Consider the following 19,357-nt stretch of genomic DNA (forward strand, 5'->3'; position numbering starts at 1 on the left):
GAATAATCATTCTTACAACAACACAATTACACCACATTTAGAGTTGTGTTGGCAAAACTAAACCAAAACAATTATTGCCATATGTTAGCAAATATTTCAGAAAAAAATAAAGTATTTTGATCATAATAACTTTTTTGTTTTTTTTCTAACAATTGCCACAGTCGGTTATCAGTAACTTTAGCTCCGAGGTACATTAGTTGTCTGATAATTCACATATTATCAACCTTTTTTCACCACTTCTGGCTCTGAAACAGACTGGAGGAGAATTGTTTACATGATCAGTCGTTGTCGTTGTGCAACAACAAAATACCACTGAAGAAACGACCCGAAATATCTGTCATTATCACCTGTTAGTTTTTTCAACAGAACTTTGATAGCAAGCAATGACTGTATATAAAGAACTGGACAGAGCAAATGACTCACTTCCGGTTCGAACTAAATGAAGTCAATCCATTTTTCCACCATGTTGGAACCAGATGTTCTCTGTAAGCACTGATTGATCAGTGTCAGCTTTAGTCTACATTTCTATGGCAACCTCTCCCTCCAATCAGTAATGAGCATGTTAGAAGGCCACACCCCTTTCACTATAAAAGCAGGCGCAGGAGAATCTGACAATCAAACACTTTGAACGTTCGACATGAGACCAATCACTTTTATTGAGGCATCTGATTGGTCAGTTTATAACTTGAAGAACTTGAACTACAGCAAAAAATATAAAAAAATAAAATGTATTAGAAAGATTTTGGCCTCTCTGAGCCAGCAGCACTTCCTGTTTGGAACACCAGGGGGAGGGGTCACTCCTTCCAGTTCTCATATACAGTCACTGAAAACAGATTAATTTAGTTTAATAAATAAGTCTCAGAACACGTGTACACTGTGCTGCATCAATGTTTCATGACTCAGTGTGTATATTTTTGATAGTATTTTTTTTACTTTTGTATTGAAGTAAAAAAATATTGTATTCCTAACAAAGACAATTCACAAAAGAAATGTCAAACATAAAAATACATGCTATATTCACTTTTTTTTGCAAAGTTGTGAACAAATTTTACTACATGAATTTTTTATTCTGACAGTTTTCTTACCCCATAGACTTAATCAATTCTGTAAGAATCAAGCAGCAAACATGCAGCTGTAAGAATGTTTTTAAGAAAATGTTCAAATAAAACAATAAACGTGAATATTTCTGAGATGTGTGAACCACAGCGCTCCACTTCTGCTGCCCGCACACACCCTGTTTGCTTCTAGAACTTTGCTGGGACCATGAGAGGCTGATGCGTGAGACACCTACCTCCACGGCCGCGGTCTCGCTCCTCTTCTGCAGCTCCTCATACTCCTGCAGGGCTGTGGGGAGCAGAGGAGGCCAGTGAGACATTTTTCAGCAGAGACGACAGAGTCGAACGGCCGACCAACGCAGACTCATCCAGCATGTGATGATTTCTGAGGAGTCACTGCTTCACACAGGAAACTGAACTAAAACAAGACGCCAAACATTTCCTCTAATATGCCAGTCACATTTTGTTGACGTGGAGAATATTTCAGATTACTTTATTGGATAATAAATCATAGATGAGATACTGTCTCCAGTTCCAGAGATGTTTATTTGTTGCATTTAACTTAAACGGTCAATTTCAATTCAAACTTTTTGTCTGTCTGCTGCAAAAGATGCACAAACAGCTTCAGAGTACCTCCTTTTCCTCACCTGTGTTTGATTGGATCAAACGCTGTCAGGAAGAAAAAGGAAAACCTAAGACGACTGCACGCCTTTGGGCAAAAACATGTTTCTGACACCTTTAATCATCCATTCAAAACCACCATGAACAATAAAACCGGCCACTTTAACGCCAAAGAAAATGCAGGAAAATTATACATTTTGAAGCTTTGAAATGTTTTTTTTTTGCATAAATGGTTCTCCGTAGTTGATCTTTTTTCTGCTTAGTAGGAAGTTCAGGAAAACCTGGAGCACCTCCACTCCACAAAATCCATTGCATGCAGAGAAAAAAGACCGGAATATTATTTCCAGCTGAAAATGACTGAAGTGTAATGATCAACTTTCAACTGAACTGAAAAAAGCAACACTGTTTATTAATGAGGCAAATCCAGCTACATAAAGGACAGTTTTTATGCAAGTTAAACATAAAGTCCCAGTGAACGGTTGAAAAGATGCCAGGAAAAATGAGAGGATTATCAAGAACACGTTAATAAAAGGTACCAGAGCGAGAATGTTATTCTGACCAATAGAATGACTGACTAATAGCTATTTATTTCCCTGTATAAGTCATTGACTGTATATGGAGAACTGGAGTAAGACGTCACACATTGAAAATTAATTATTTCCAGTTCTAACCAAATGCCAATCCCGCGATATGTATGTCGCCATGTTGGAACCGGACATCCTCAGTATGCCGTGTTAGTCAACGTTTCTATGGTAACCACTCTCTCCATCGGAACATGTTTTAGAGGCGTAAGAATACTTTCACAAGAGAGCAGGAGGTCACAGGAGTTTAATAATACTCCCACGAGCGCGGAGAAGAGGTTTCACGAGTGCACAGGAGTAGAGGAGCGGGCGTGGAGAAAGTCCTGCGCCCGTGGAACGCTGCTTGCGTGCGTGGAGTTTGATATACGCTCCTGGGAGACTTATGGAGGAAATTTAAGGCCACATGAAGCACACAGCCAGGAGAACAAGGAGTGGATCTGTAAGAAGCATGTCACAGTTCTGGAAGGGCCCAGCCAGTCTCCAGACCTACAATACAAATGTTTAGAGAGCTCAAACTCTGTGTTTCTCAGCACACAAACTTGACTAACCTAGAGAAGATCTATGTGGAGGAGTGGGCCAAAATCCTCCCAGGAAATGTTTGACCAAAGGCTACTGTACCAAATGTTAAGATTGATTTTCTCAGGTATTCAAATACTTATTTGCACTAGTAGCCTACACATATTTTTTTTAAAGTCATATCATGTAATTTCCAGATTTTCTTTAAAGATTATATCTCACAGTGGACATGCACCTATGAAAATCCCAGACCATCCATGATTTTTAAATAGTGAAGATGCCAAATCTCTTGATTTTCAATTTCTTATTTGCCTAGTGTCTATTTGGCATGATCAGGCCCACCCAAAATCTTTCTGTTATATTTCTTTTTTTTTTTTTAATTTCTAGTCATCCCTTAAACAACACAATCTGATATTTTTATCAGATAGTGTCTTTTTTTTTTTTTTTTTTTTTTAGAAATCTGATAAATATTTCATTAAGTTTTATCTAATGGGATTTCTTTGAGCATGCATATTTTTTATCTGATTATTTTAAAAAAATATACAATGTATTTGGTGCTTTTGAGGTTTTCACACACAGGAATCTAAGGGAACAAGCTTTCAGTGGTATATGCAACATTTGGCCATTTTTCTCTAAACCAAAGTTGTTTGTTTGTTTGTTTTCTCTCAAATCCTTCCTGCATGAATGAGCAGGGAAACGTGGCCCTTGCACCATGGCTCAGTCACGCCTTGTTGCCAAACCAGTGGCTCCCTGAGTTTCAGGTAATAACACCTGTGTTAAACCGCAGCGGCGCGCGGCGCGATCCCGCGTGCTGCGTAGAAATCCGCTAAAATACTGAGAGCAGATTCTAAACACTTTACCTTTCTTTGACAGGTCAGAGACGACTTTAACTCTGCTAAGCTCTTCCTCCGCCATGGCCAGAAAAAAACACCAACAAGGCAAAGTCCAACCGGAAGTGGGGTTTGCGACACACCTGTCCCAGGTAAAGAGAGACATTCAGGGGGTCAAAGGTGTGGAGCAGACATACATTCCTTAAAATGACTCACGTGTTCACAGCAGACCAATGAGAGCCGATTTTAACACACACAGAAACTCAAAAATAGTTATAAATACTCAATTAATTTCTAACAGAAACGTTTTATTTTGAAAAACCAAAAACAGGAAATTGTTTTTAGGATGAAATGGCTTTGGTGATCTTCCATTACTTTTTAAAATTTCTGTGTGACTGTACTGTTACATTATTATTTCCTATAAGTAAGCCCAATAAAAAGTTGGAAAGTATTGACTGATGTGAGGTTCTTATGATCATTTAAGACCAAAAACTATCACTTCTGTTTTTGTTGTCTATTACTCAACATCCTCCACAATCTAGTGACATTTTATCAAAAAAAAAAAAAAAATTTTATTGGTATTTAAATATAACAAACCCTTATATACAATAAAGTAATATAATACTTTTATCATTGAATCAATGTGGAGTTAAATATCTTTACCTTATATGACCACTGATTAACCTCCTGTTTGAAAACTTGTCCAGGTTATTAACAAGATAGTAATCAATGTATTTAATAAAATCAACAGATTGGGTCAGAAAAGTCGGACTGCAGACTTCTCCTTTAGTCCACCCATTTCTGGGACATGTGATACTTTACCCACTCAGAAAAATGCAACATATTAATCATTTTGTAAATCAGAGGTGTCAAACTCAATTGCTCAACGGGCCAAAATCCAAAACACACCTTAGGTTGCGGGCCAAACAGGATACAAATTTATTGATCACTCAAAAACTACATTTTTAAAACTTTAAAACCGTAACTTTTTAACATAATTATGAACTAGATTTAAAGCATTACCTGTGATAATAGTAGTGTGAATGCTGTAAGCTGAATTTGGCAGCTGAAGATGCTGAAATTGATGGATAAAACACTGTTTATTACTGAAATCACTGAAGCTAATCGCCAGGTGAAATATTAGCTAAATGCCAAATTAGCATAAAACAGCTAGTTAGCTGGGTTAGCCAAAACAGCTAGCGTGTAGCTGAAAAAATATCTGAACTTCAAAATAGCCTAAAAAATTGAAAAAAGCCAAAATGTTAGCCAAAACATCTAGCCTATCTCAGTAAATGCCAAAATAGTCTAAAAAGCTAGCAGAATGCCATTTTTTAAAACTTTAAAAGCATAACTTTTAAACATAATTAAAAATTGTAAAAAGACAGGAAAATTATTCTAGAATAAATCTACTTAAACCTTAAATAACTTTCAATATTATATTCTCCATAAAAACACAATACATTTTGAGAAAAATTACACAAGTTAGAAATAAACCCAAAATAACATCGGCCGTTAATAACAATAAAATAAAATGATCTGGAGGGCCGGATAGAATTACCTGGAGGGCCGGATCCGGCCTCAGGGCCTTGACTTTGACACGTGTAATACTCTTGCTTGGGTGAAAAAACCACAATTTGGTTCAAACCAAATTTTCAGGTGACAAATTTTTGTTCAATACATGATTTGTGTGTTACAAAACAACAAACTAAAATCCTAAAAAAACATTCACACAAACATTTCAGTTAATCCTTGTGTGATGTAAAACACAATACTTTATAAATATTTCTTAAATTTAGCACAACACCTTTGACACTTTTATCGTAAATGCACTGGAGTTGTGTTGGGCCGATTCAGTTTAATGGTGTAACATACGGTTTGGTTTAAATCTGAACATTTTTTAAAACTTTTTCTTCAGGTTTTTAAAGACTAAGCTGTATTTTCGATAGTTATAAAGATCTGTTCATTTATTTGATGTTGCATTGAGTACTGATAAATCCATGTTGGATTTCAAGCTATGAATGTTTTAGTGGGTTGATGCAGACTTTGTTTTCTCCATATAAAAATGAGAGGATACAGCTACAAATGTGTCTTCAGATGCTATGATTACCTTGTGGCTCCAAAGGATCAATGACTGAAGGAAGACCAGAAGAGAAAAGCTTTCACATATAATTTAATTTATTCATAGACACATACACTCACAAAACCTTTATGTTTGCACAACAAAGAGTTTCTGCAGATAGTTGGGAATGTTGAATATAATTTCATATATTTATTATTTGTCAACCAAACAGAAATGTAAACGATGCTCTGAGAGGAAACACAAGGGCCAAAACAAGAGAAGACCTGAAGGAAACGTCCAGTAAACATCCAATCTCTGCTTGTGGCTCAAGTTAGGGAGGCTGTCCTGACAACAACACATAAATCTGACACTTCCTGTGACTCCAGGCCTTAAAATCTGTCTGCTGATGTGGGGACATGAAGCTGCAAATCTCTCCCTCTTAATTTAGGAGTTTATTAATTTACGATTGTGTGACATCTTTAAAAAAAACGATAGAGAAGGAACACCCAGCTGCAGAAGATCCAGATAAACCTATGATTGATATGTTCACTTTTCAGTCAAACAGACGACTTTAGAGCACAAATACACAACAGTACATCTAGATGATGGCGAGACTTTCTGCCTGGTTCTCCTCCGGGAGGGGCTGCACTGATGCATGGAGAAGAATGAAGAGTTATGGATGAAGGTTGGACAGCATCGACCGTCTACCACCTGCTGGGGAAGTGCTTTGCTGAAGGTAAGGGAAGGGGTGGAGGCGTTGAACCAGAGCATCCCTGAGTGTGGCTCAGTGGCGAGCAGCAGACTCTCTGGGGTAGAACTCCGCCAGCGTGCTCTGAGGAATCCTCTTCAGCATCTCCTTGGGGAAGATTCGCAGAAGCTGCCAGCCGATGTCCAGAGTCTCGTAGACCGTCCGGTTGTCGTACGGGCCTGAAGGAGACGACAGAGACGCTGGTGAGAACACGGCACTGCCTGCTCCACAAAAACATGCGGTATAACTCACACACATGCATGCAGTTAGAAAAACACAAAGAACTTTAAACACTAACGCTTGATGAAGTTATTATGTGAATTCTCTACAATTCTGTGAATACTTGTACGGTGCTTGCACTTTTGGCATTCATAAAATGTATAGTTTTTGAAATATTGAGCAAAATAAACCCCATAGGAAATGAATGAGAAATTGCTTAAATCTTTCAAAAACCTTTTGCACTTTGAAACGTGTGAACTTCTGCATATGTTCAGAGACACCATCAAACTTAGAAATGTTCAGCAACTACTGGGTGTTCTAGGGTAATCTGGAGTTTAGCTTTCATTTTAGCAACTGGTTGCTGTTTTATCTAAATTAAACAAAATGCTAAAATATTGCCAAAATTGGAAATTTCTCCAGTTTTTTTGGGCTAATTTGGAGTTTAGCTAATATTATAGTATTATGCTAGCAGTTTTGGCAAATTTAGAAAATGTTCCAGTTTGTAGGCTAATTGGGAGTTAAGCTAATATTTTAGCATTATGCTAGCTGTTTTGTCAAAATTAGACATTTTCCCAGTTTTTTTTACACTAATTAAGCAAATATTTTGGCAAACTTTCAGCTTCAGCATTTTAGCTAGTTATCAGTTTCAGCATTTTCAGCTGCCACATTCAGTTTACAGCATTCACGCTAGCATCATCACAGGTAGTGCTATATATCTAGTTTTAAGTTTGAATCAGATTATAAAAGGTCCTCAGAGTTCAAATCAAACCCTAAAAACGATTGCATAAAACATAGAGTTTAAAACGGAAACATGGATCTGCTCAGATCGATCCACAAAAAAGGAAAAACCTGTCCTCTGTGAACCCCGTTTCAGCCGGGGGAGGACGTGCAGTGAAAGCACGACTTCTGCAGCACTACGTTATGTCTGTATCTGCTGGGTCAACAGGTCTGTTTGAACATCAGCTGTTTCAGCCACAGTCAGATCAAGTTAAAACAGAATGTGATGGAACAGTTTTCGCTCCTTATGATGGTTTGGAGATCATGAAAAAAGATCCATAGAAATCCACACAGGGCCAACCAGATCTACATTATCGGGACTTTATGGGGTTTCTGTTTTCTGACATAATCCGGGTTCCAGACAGCAAAGATTTGAAGACCAAATGTTCTAGTAGAACTTTTCTGTTGATGTAAGACATACATAAAGAACATTAAGATTAAAACAGTGTTTGAGTATGTCGGTGTAGATTATCAGTCCTCCAGGTCACGATGATGAAGAAAAAAAAACTAAATTGGACAAAGTTTCGGCCTTGAAGACGTTTTCATCTGAGCAGTTTCTTAATTCTGTCCCCTATGACAAGTTTTTTTATTTAAAAAACGTTCCAAGTAGTGTTTTAATTAATATTATGAAGTTTTTAACCAAAATCCCACAACCTCAATGTCTAAAAGAGACATTTTTCATATTGATCTGAAGCCTCCGTTTCCAAAATCTCCTCTGAGGGGGCGTGGCTTTTGTTGCTCCGCCCCTGATACCCCCACTCCCACGTCTGATTTTGATAGCTCTGTGTCTCGCTAACATAAATCTTCATGGCTGCTACATAAAAAGGTCCAGCAGTATGGTTTTTGATCCAGATATCAGCTCGGTTGAGGTACAGTCTTGAGATATATCAGAATACATATACTGCATCATGACATGTGTATACTGATATGTATTGCATCTCCATCCTGCATTAAAAGAGAAGTTTTGCAGCAATTAGAGACATTAAAATATCAAACTAAAGTCTTGAAGTGCTTGTCTATTTTGTGAGCAGACGTCTCACCTCTACTCCAGACCTTCTGTCATGTCCTCACAGCGACGGTATGAATCGGCTGTGCTGAATGGAAACATGACAGAAGAGCTTCTCTTTCCATTTCCCATGGCGGTTTGCTGTGAGGATTTTTCTCCTTTTTGAGCCCCACATGGTTCAAAAGAGGAAACATCTCCATGGAAACATTTACCAAAAAGATTTAAACATCCTCAGAAAGAAGGAAGCTGAGCAGACTATTATTTTCCAAGGACATATTCAGAATCACAAATTATGTGAATTCCACTTTGACTGCTTTTCATCACAGTAATTATTCAAATCAAGTATGCAAACTGCACAGCGGCCTGCGTGCTTGTGCGTCTCTTTGTCAAAGAGCAGAAATTCTGAACATCTGTGTGGTGAATGTGGCATTTTGCACCGCTCTCCAATAACTGGACCTGTGAACGTTCACCCTCAAACGTCTGTAACAGTCCAAAAAATCAACTGGAGGAATCTTTGTATCGTGACTGTCTTAAAAACATTTCACCACGCGGACGAGGACCACAAACAGGCTGTGATTTGTGTCGAACTGATTACATCTGTAACCCTTCTGCTCTCCTTAGCTTGTTTACATTAAACGTGGGGTCATCTGGACCCCACAAGACAGAGCGCTGAACTTTTTTTATTTTTGATTTTTGAGTTTCACTAATGTCCATGACAGACAGAAAATCCTGTCCACCTTTGTCCACATTTGTCATGGAAGGAATCACACATCAATAAGTGGTTGGAGTCATCTGGACCCCAAAGATATAAGATACAAGAACCTAGAACAGTTCACGTAAGACACAGAGCTGCAAAGGTTTCTATGTATCTGAAGTCTCAGTCACACCGGGTGGATATGAGCCGTCTGTGGAAAACAAATGAGAAACCTGTTCGAGGCACAAAATATTAACGTTCTTGACTACCCGTACAGCAAAAATGTTCATGTTTTTCTACAGACAAACACAAGGATGAAGTAGGTGAGACGCAGGAAAGTCGTACAGATTTTCCTCTTTTCTACCCCTCAAACCCGAGGACAGTGGAAGGAGCTCCTGAGTTCTGTTCACTCGTTTGTGTACATTCTACGGGCACTTAGGTATCACACCCCCAGAGTGAAGTACTTGCATCGACTCAGTAAGGATCCAGTACACACACCTTACTAATGACTAGTGTTGCCATATAGCAGGGGTCTGCAACCTTCAACCCCAGATGACTCCACCCTAACATTGATGTGTGATTCCTCCAATGACAGAGGTGGACAGGATTTCATGTCTGCCACAGACATCAGTGAAGATAAAAAATCCTTGGAGGTGACCCTACTTTAACAAGGGTTAAAGAGCCATTTAGATTGACTTCTCACCAACCAAAACTCAGTAGGAGCCACAAACCCGTCACTCGCTCTTTAAAAAAATAAGATTCTGATTTATGTTTATGTTGTTGCTCCTGACATTATACATTGAAATAAACTATTATCTTTTTTGCATAAATAAAACACAAACAGGAAAATAAAATACCTTTAAAAAAACAATGAAATAGTTTATAACTTTTGACAGAGCTTTGTATGACTTCCTTTCAAAATAAAAGACATCCTGTAGGATCATGTCAATGGAGCAAATGCAGTAGGTAAGTCACCAATGCTAACCAGAAAAACTGTTTATTTTACCATTTCTAGTGCATTATAAACATAAGTAACAAAAACCAAATCAGAGCTAGTGAAGTGACCCCTACCATTTATTAAAACTATTAGACACACTTTAAATCCTTGACTTTGTTCAAAAATAGAAAATCTGCTTTGTAATATATCTGCTTATATTATAACTTAACGTAGCTTTAATTCTGGTTGTGCTTTATCTGTGATAAATGAAGTCTAAATGTGTCAGTATGACATTAATAAACTACAAACGATTGATAGATTGATGGAGAATTATGGCTACTGTTGTTAGGATCCTCGTTGATGATTCCTACTGTCCTTCAACTGTTTAGGAATGAGTTCAATAAAGTTTTAGTTCATTTACTTTTTTTCACTTCACTACTTACATATTTTTCCTTTACAGTTACTTTTTAATTTTTTTAAAACAACTTTTAACCAAAGAGCCATAATGGAGGGGTAAAAGAGCCAAATGTGGCTCCAGAGCCGCAGGTTGCAGACCTCTGGTATATAGGACCTGGCCTGAGTGACCCCGCCCCTTTTGCATGCCAAACAGGAAATACCTGCCGACTCCAAGAAACTAAAATCCCACAGATTTAAATAAAGAAATAAACCGCTATTGCCCAGTCATTCTATTTGTCAGAATAACCATTCCTGCTTTTAACTCTTCTTGCTAATTCTACTTTTTCCTGATATTTTTTCTTTCTTGCAAGTTCAAGTTATAAACTGACCAAATGTTTGATTGACAGATGCTCCCGAGCCACTTTCAGTGGAAGGGGGGAAGACTTCCATGACTGACTGCAGCTGCCCTCAAAAAAACATGACTCAAACCGACGGACCAATCACTGTCGACTGGCTCTAAATGGAGGAAAAATGGCGACTGAATTGGCGTCATTTTGCTGGAGTTGGAGCTAAGACATTTTGTATGGGTGACATCACACCTGGTTATACAGTCAACGAGTGTGACCATCACTAACAGCATAAGTTCGTGTGATTTACATTATTTTTACAGACACTTCATGATACACAAAATTCCAAAGTCCAGACGACCCTTAAGGTGGCGGTACAAGCCTTAGTGGAACTGCACTCTACGGACCCAAAAACCCAAGACTAAGACTTCACATTTTCAGCGGAGACATCATTCATGTATTAGAATATGAAACATGTCTAAAGGATACAAATAGCAGAGGACCAGAACTTTGATCGAGAACCACCAGACCAGTTTTAGGATACTAAAAATGACTTAGAACCTAAAGAAAACGTTTTCTGAGACTTAGAGGACAGATGCAGCAGTTTGAGATCTGGAACTTCTCTGATCCGTCTCCCTCTTACCCTGAGCGATGAAGTTCTTCTCAAACTTCTGCAGGAACTCCAGGTACAGCAGGTCATCCGAGGTCAGCGCCTCCTCTCCCACCACTGCCTTCATGGCCTGCACATCTTTACCGATGGCGTAGCAGGCGTACTGCACACAGAGACAGGGTCACCGATGACGGCTGCTCGTCACAGATCACTCCGCCCTCAGGGACGGAACGCTTACCAGCTGGTTGGACACGTCAGCGTGGTCCTTCCTGGTCATCCCCTCCCCGATGGCAGACTTCATCAGACGGGACAGTGAAGGCAGCACGTTGATTGGAGGATAGATCTGAAAGAGACGTCTTTTGATTCTGACCTGTTTTCACTTAATGTAATGAAAGACTGCATCCTCATTTTAAACCCCAAAACTATGTTCTGTTTGTACACTACTGGAAAAACAGCACTGCCAGACCTCCCTGTTCCTTGTTTTGTGGGGATGAATCCTACCTGTCGGTTGTGCAGCTGCCTGTCAACATAGACTTGACCCTCTGTGATGTATCCGGTCAGATCAGGAATGGGATGAGTGATGTCTGTAGAGCACAGAACAATGACTGTCACAACAAGGCACAAAAACCCTGTGCTTCCAGAAAACCCTTCCATCTACATCAGGGGTGTCCAACTCAATCACACGGGGCCAGAATCCAAAATATACCGTAGGTCACGGGCCGAACAGGATAAACATTTATTGAACACTCTATTTTTTAAACTTCAAAGCCGCAACTTTTAATATAATTGTGAACTAGATATACAGCATTACCTGTAATAGTGCTAGTGTGAATGTTGTAAGCTGAATTTGGCTGCTGAAAATGCTAGTGCTGATAGCTGAAGATGCTGAAATTGATAGCCAACCAAAATATTAGTTACGGTAAATGCCATTATAGACTAAACAAAACTAAATTAGCCAAAATAGCTTGCATGTAGCTGAAATATTCGCTAAACTCCAAATTAGTCTAAAAAACCTCAATAAATGCCAAAATAGTTCATAAATCTAGCAGAATGCCATTATAACTTTCAAATTTACTACACTCTGACTCTATATAATATAAAGTAACGACTAATCGACTATTAAATTAGTCGTCGACTATTTTAATAGTCGATTAGTCGTCGATTAGTCGACTAATCGTGGCAGTCCTAGTTTTGGCCCCAAAACTTGAAAACTTGCATAGCTTTCCAAGAATACAAGAGTCTTGGAAGCCGGAAACGTGCATATGTGCACGTTTACATGAACTTCTCATTGGAAGTGGCCAATTGAACGTGGATTGCAGAGGGCGGTGTGAACGCAGCTTCAGCTGCTTTGGGAACAGGAAACTTCTTCTGGAGGCGCCCTACGGTCTGCCTCAGCTGGGCGGGGCTCTCACCATCATTGGGCATCGTAAGGATGGGGATCTGGGTGATGGAGCCGTTCCTGCCCTCCACTCGTCCTGCACGTTCGTAGATCGTGGCCAGATCAGTGTACATGTAACCAGGAAAGCCTCGCCGTCCGGGCACCTCCTCCCTGGCAGCAGAGACCTGAAACCATCAGAAACACGGCGGGGTAAGCGGCAGGACTGGAGGAAGGAGCTGCAGCTGCACTGTCACCAGACATCTAAGGCTGCTGCTTTTGTTTCTGAAGTCTCCCTACAATGACAATTTTTTAAACATTAAAGTCTGGGAAACTATTCTTTAAATAAAACAAATCGTCATAGGAGAATTTTAATAAACACTCATGCAAGTTGGAAGGTCTAAGGGCTGGGATATAGAGTTAAACTGGGGCCAACATTATTTGAGACCCAAATTAAACCAACTTGAAAAAAATATTGGTTTTTGGCCCTACAAAAGGTAAAATCTTCAAAACCTTTAGCTATTCTAAAATAAACTTGACTATTTTCAGCTTCAAATTTTCTGTTTTTTAGGTTTGAAAACTCCAGTTTCAAAACTTTAAGGACGTCTCAATTTCCCAGCTTCAGTGAATGCACAGGGACTGAACCCGGTTTGGATTGGTCCTTAGTTTTATCCCCGCCCCAACGCACCACAACAGTTTTGAAGCTGAAATTTTCAGATTCAAAACCGGAAATAAAAAGAGCTGAAAGTCAAAAAAGATTTGAAACTGAAAAAATATTTTGAAACTGAAATTTTGAGTTGTGAAACCTAAAAAAATCGAACATTGGAAGCTGAATATATATATATATATATATATATATATATATATATATATATATTTTTTTTTAGAATAGCAAAAAGTTTCAGACATTTAACATTTTTTGGGAGAAACACCAATATTATATTCAAGTTGTTTTATTTGGGTTTCAGATAATATTGGCCACAATTTAGCTCCATACTGGGATGCCCAGTTTAGTTTAGCTCAGATATTACCTATTTTTTATATTCTATGACTGATTTTATGTATTTGGACAATTCTGTTGCGTAATTGGACTATATAAATAAAATTTAATTGAAAAGTGAATCGTGTGCATCACCTCCTACTGGTCGGTCTAACATGCATTCAGCTGCAGCAGGACACAGACAGGCTTTACAGCAGATAAATGTAGGAATCCTTCCATTTAGACCACTGTAACTTATTTCAGGCTTGATATATTTTTGGACATGAACTCCTCAATGGGTCAGTACATTAATGAGGAGGAACTCAGGACAGATCAATTAAAGGTAAATCTTGATGAATGTATGTTTGTCACACAAAAACGACTCGAAACACTATCACAGCGCGGGTCTTAAGAGGTTAAATCCTGAAAACAGAGGATCTACTGGGGTTTGAGTGAGAACAGCTGTACCTCTCTCAGAGCTTCAGCGTAGGAGCTCATGTCGGTGAGGATGACCAGGACGTGCTTCTCACACTGGTACGCCAAGTACTCCGCAGTGGTCAGCGCCAGACGGGGTGTGATGATGCGCTCAATGCTGATTGGTCACAGAAGATAAAAGGAAGGAACGTTATTGTGAAGTACACAAAAGAAGAACGAGAAAATTCATTTCAAGCATTAAAAAGATTCAAGTTTCCCTCAGATGCATTTGCTCAGTTTTTAGAATTTTAGTTTGAATAATAAAATAGAGCTGTGAATGTTGATGCGCTAACGCGCAAGATGAATAAAACATAATTAATTTGTTAATATCCATTATCACCCTCAGGCGTCCTGACGTGCAGCTGTGAGATCAGCGTAATAAAACTTCATCTAAAATAAACTTAAACTTTTTTTACATTCTGTGATTGAGATTTTATTAAATTTAAGAAACAATATGGCATTTATTTTTTTAGTTTTTGCGCAGAAGTGATCTTTTATTTTAATAAATAAGGCAGAAAACGAATGTCAATCTGACGGCTGTAATGCAGAGCAGCGTGCTCCATTATTCTAGTTTGGAATGGGGACCGACATGAATTTTCCACAATAACGAGCACGGACGTTGACTAAAAACTGCGGAAACTCCGCGGTTCACCATGAAAGTCCCGCCCACCGACGTCGCGGGAGGTGAGCGTTTCAGAACGGACAAACACGCCTCCACCTGTGTAGATTCAAGCTGAGCCGACCTGGAATCCAACTGGATCAAACTTCTCCCAAAAAAATGTTTTATTTTTCACAATAAAGAAAATGTATAAGAAAAAAAGAAAAAGCAGGAAAAAAAAAACAACAGAATTTCAGGAAAAATGTAAATTAAACAGCAGAGAGAAATTCTTATTTTTGGGGCTGCTTGATGTGACTTTAGCCTGGATTTTTTCATTTCTATTCAAAAACAGGTTGATTAGTTTGTTGACAAAATTTTATTTTTGTTTATATAAAATTACAACTAAAACTTTCATTCTATGTTGTAAGAACAGTTTGTTAAAAAGTTTTGGGGTTTCCACAAGAAAATGACTCATTTTTCCAGATGGAGTTTTCTGTTTTTGCATGATTTTATGTCTAGTGTGTTAATAGAACATAGAAACAGGACAAAATAAAAATAGTGTCACATAGGAGAGGTTGTGCTGGTTAAAATGATAGGAAATAAGCATCAGGTAGTCTTTTAAATTGAAAAAACAAAAAATTCAAATATAGAAAAAAACCGAGTTTTAGACCCCAGGTTCCAAAGGGTTAAAAATAAATGTTTTTAAATGTACAAATTTGTGTGGGTTTTTATACTATGATTATTTGCAGATAATAAGTGGCTGGCAAATACTGTAACTAAAAAAAAAAGAAAAAAAAAATTGTGATTAATTAGTTACTTTTTTTTATAAATTCCCTACAATAAAAGTCAACAACTTGTTGACTTTTACTAACTTATTATGTTGACTTTTATTAGGTAACTCAAAATAAATAATGAAAATAATAAACCCCTGTCTGACTGCCTTCAGTGGCTCTAGTAACGTGTGACTTTTACGTGGGGTCATTGGCGAGGTTCAGGAAGAGGCAGACGTTGTCCATGGATCCGTTTTCCTCAAAGTCGGACTTGAAGAAGCGAGCAGTTTCCATGTTGACCTGGGACACAGGATGTAAGAGCATGAATGAAGCTGAGCCCAAAGCAGTGATGCGTCATCGGTAAAGACAGGCACTTATGCCACTATGTATGCTGTCCTTTTTTAGAGCTTATTATTCATGCGCCCCACTGTGCAAATCCCTGTTCATGCAGAATGTTAATGCTTGTTCCACAGTAACCAGAATGGGACAAAACATAAGAAGCTGAGAACTTGATACTGCATGAGCAGTGGTGCTGAAAGGTCTGCTGAATTAGTAACCTGTCTACAAGGTCGGGGATATGCTCACAAGTGCAGAAGTAACAAGAGGGACTTAAAGGTTAAATCACCTGGTGAATAAAAGAAAAGCAGGGCGGGAGAGAAGGGACTGGGTGTCACATAAGGGTTAAGAGGGGGATTAGAGGCTCCAGCTGGATGGGGGTTTGAAAACCTGCACGCTACAAGATGCCATTCGTCTGCTCACCCCCATGGCTGCGAACACGATGGCGAAGTTGTCAGCGCTGTAGTCCATCACGTCCTTGGACTTCTGCACCAGGCCGGCCTGCCGACAGATCTGGGCCGCAATCTGAGGACAGGAGAAGACGAGAGGGTTTCCACATCAGCACAGCATCAGCCAAAACGTGTGTGGGAAGAAAAACTGACGATTTGAGGCAGAAAAGGAACCATAAATCAACATTTCCATCAATGATTAAAATAATCCACCGGTTATCCCAGGAGTATTGAGTGAAGCATCCAAACGGTTCATTCAGAGAAGCTCTGACAACCACAAACACTTCATTTCAACTAATTAACAACTGAGTTATAAAAATATAATTATATAGAGTTGAGATGAGCAGAAGTCAGCCAGCAACAGGGCTGCAATTCTAGGATACCTCAGTCATACGTAGAAGGATCCTTGTTACAAACTCTTTTAAGGAAATGTTTTCTAAAGTAACCATTTGTGATCTAAAACACAGTTCTTTGCTCATTTTTTCTTCTTCTTGAATAAAATGCACATCTATAGTGCGATCGCCACCTAGTGTCCAAACTGAAACTTCTTCCAGAAGAAGCAGAACAATGTTTACAATGTTAATGATCTGAACATTTTAGTTAGAACTTCTCCTTTAGAGAATCCATGTAACACTGGATGATATTAACAATCTCAGTATTTCACTGATACATTTACAGTATGTGAACTGGATCAGATTAATATCAATATATTCAAATAACATAGTAGATTATGAATGTATTTCTGAACAAATGTGTATAAATGTGTAAACTCAAAATTGAATTGAATTAAAGAAATGAAATAATTTTCAGGATCTTGTGAACTGAATCGAATCGTTTCTGGAAATAATCAAAACTCAGCCCTAATATTTATGTCTATCATAAAATCGTTCCCAGTGATCTTTTACTTATGGCTATGACATTTTTAGCCAAAATCAAAAATCAAAAGGAGACTTTGGCACGCCCATTTCTGTAGCTGCATCATTAGTCTGAGCTTTTCTAGTATCCAGTTTTCTGATCCGTGAATTAAGAAATACTCAGAAACACAGTTTTAATCATAAATTATATATATATATATATGTATATATATATATACATATATCCTCTACTATGAGAAAATACTACACGAACATGTTAACGACACAAAACAGAGTGGGTCTTAAAGTAGTTTTACCACCATGATGGTGTTAGCACATAGTTGCTAACAAACTAGCCAGCAGGATTTCTGTAAGTTCTGTAACTTCTGTTTGTTATTTAGATGTGAAAAAAACATTTTGTAGCTCTTTTGTTTACTCTCTACAAACAAAAACACATTTATGTTCAGATAAACGCCCACAAGACCATGAAATAGCAGCTAAATGCATTCAAACATTTCCATATTTACAAATATTTTACACCAAAAATCCAAAATCCTCTCCATTAGTTTTAGACAGGTGCTCCAATGTGTTGGAAATATTTGTCTCTTTTTAAAGTTTTCCACTAACCTATAGGACTGATGTCTAAAAACATTTACAAGCTGTAGAATGAAGGTCTTTGTGAAAAAGAGAAAGATATTTATTAAACCATACACACAAACTCCACCGACCTTATTGGATTAAAAACAACTACATTCAAATACATCAATCAAAAATAAGAAGTGTTTACCCACAAAGATATTTTTGAAACTCTTTACAAAACCAGAGATTCTTTCTGCTGAATTACAGAAACAGATATAAATGGATGAAAGCACAAATTCATTATTTCAAAAAATAATTCTGACTAATGGAAAAAAAACAATGTATTAGTCAGAAACTAAAGAACTCATTAGCTGCACTCATAAGTGTTCATTAGTTTATCACAGGAGGGACTATTTCCTAGAAACTGCTGAGTGTATCAAATAATGAAATTAAAGTAAATAATATCAGAAATGTAAAGAGATTTCCGAGCTGAGAACTGTATTTGGCTTGTTAAACAACGTGTTGCAGCTTTATGGCTGACGCTCTCACAAACCTCCACTTGGTTGTCCTCAGAACTGAGCTCTAGACAAAAATAACCCCAAATGTACAAAAAAGCAGAGAGCCGTTACCTTGAGTCTGCAGTAGTCCATTGTTTGACTGTAACAGGATGAAACTGTCCCTGAGCATTGATGTGGAGCACTCGAGGAGTAAAAGGGTCAATGGAGATCTAAATCTTCCTTTCCCTAAAACTCATCTGGAGAACTCTTTTCCAGATAAACTCGGTGGTTCTGCTTGATAAAAATCTTTAAACAAAACTGCTTCATTCTTTTTATTTCACTTTGAACCCTGTTGAAAAGATTTCTACAACTTTTCAAGACAAACACATAAGGGAAGTTTCTGGTTTCGTCCATTTGTTCATGCTACTAAATCTGGAAAACCATAAAATACTGATTAGAGCATTACCCGTTTAGCTGCCTTTTAACCAAATGGTGGAGTCAGTCGGTTTGGTGAACAAACTGAAATCAGAATTTCAAAAACACGGACTGATATCTTGATGATATTATTAAAGTTCTAGGGAAGTTTAAGAAAACAGTCAGGAAGAACATTGGTGTTGTGAACGGTTTTCACCTTTACTGTGGCTCAGAAAAGCAGGAGTTTTAGATTAAAAACGTGTATTTAGATTTTTTTGTTGAGATGAATATTTTACTATAATATTATCAGTCAAACTGCCTTTGGGTCGTACTTTCCTTGTTTTTTTAGTGTAACTTGATTCAAATGTTCTACCTCCTATACCCCATCAATCTACCCTGTTTTTTTTGGACGTTTGACCCAGAAGACTTTCTGAACTCCGATCTTAGGTCCTGTTTGACTGTTAAAAGCTACCCAAGTCACTTGGAGGCAGAACGGCCTGCAGCAGGTTTCACTGCCTCATTTATATGGTGACATGTTTAAGTGCGTCAGCTGTGCTGGTTAGAAGGAGCTACTAAAATCTATTTTGTAACTTTACAAAACTCATCACCAGTCTGTGTTTTTTTGACCCAAGACAT

At 38.1% G+C, this 19,357-nt stretch overlaps 2 protein-coding genes across 2 annotated transcripts in view; both read right to left on the reverse strand.

The window, feature by feature from the left end:
- shtn1 (shootin 1) overlaps positions 1-3,876 on the reverse strand; it is a 50,078-nt gene extending 46,202 nt beyond the window's left edge. Inside the window, exons 1-2 of the mRNA XM_024296768.2 lie at positions 3,634-3,876; positions 1,292-1,344 (exon numbers count right to left, since the gene is read on the reverse strand). Coding sequence (XP_024152536.1) covers positions 1,292-1,344; positions 3,634-3,769 — 189 coding nt within the window. The 5' untranslated portion in view covers positions 3,770-3,876. The remainder of the gene's footprint in view (positions 1-1,291; positions 1,345-3,633) is intronic.
- Positions 3,877-5,755: 1,879 nt separating this feature from the next.
- atp6v1ba (ATPase, H+ transporting, lysosomal, V1 subunit B, member a) overlaps positions 5,756-19,357 on the reverse strand; it is a 36,533-nt gene continuing 22,931 nt past the window's right edge. Inside the window, exons 7-14 of the mRNA XM_024296769.2 lie at positions 16,352-16,453; positions 15,795-15,892; positions 14,219-14,342; positions 12,809-12,959; positions 11,898-11,980; positions 11,635-11,739; positions 11,430-11,559; positions 5,756-6,589 (exon numbers count right to left, since the gene is read on the reverse strand). Of these exons, the coding sequence (XP_024152537.1) occupies positions 6,447-6,589; positions 11,430-11,559; positions 11,635-11,739; positions 11,898-11,980; positions 12,809-12,959; positions 14,219-14,342; positions 15,795-15,892; positions 16,352-16,453 (936 nt within the window). The 3' untranslated portion in view covers positions 5,756-6,446. The remainder of the gene's footprint in view (positions 6,590-11,429; positions 11,560-11,634; positions 11,740-11,897; positions 11,981-12,808; positions 12,960-14,218; positions 14,343-15,794; positions 15,893-16,351; positions 16,454-19,357) is intronic.

The sequence above is a fragment of the Oryzias melastigma genome, linkage group LG15 (genome assembly GCF_002922805.2).
Source record: "Oryzias melastigma strain HK-1 linkage group LG15, ASM292280v2, whole genome shotgun sequence".
Taxonomy (NCBI): domain Eukaryota; kingdom Metazoa; phylum Chordata; class Actinopteri; order Beloniformes; family Adrianichthyidae; genus Oryzias; species Oryzias melastigma.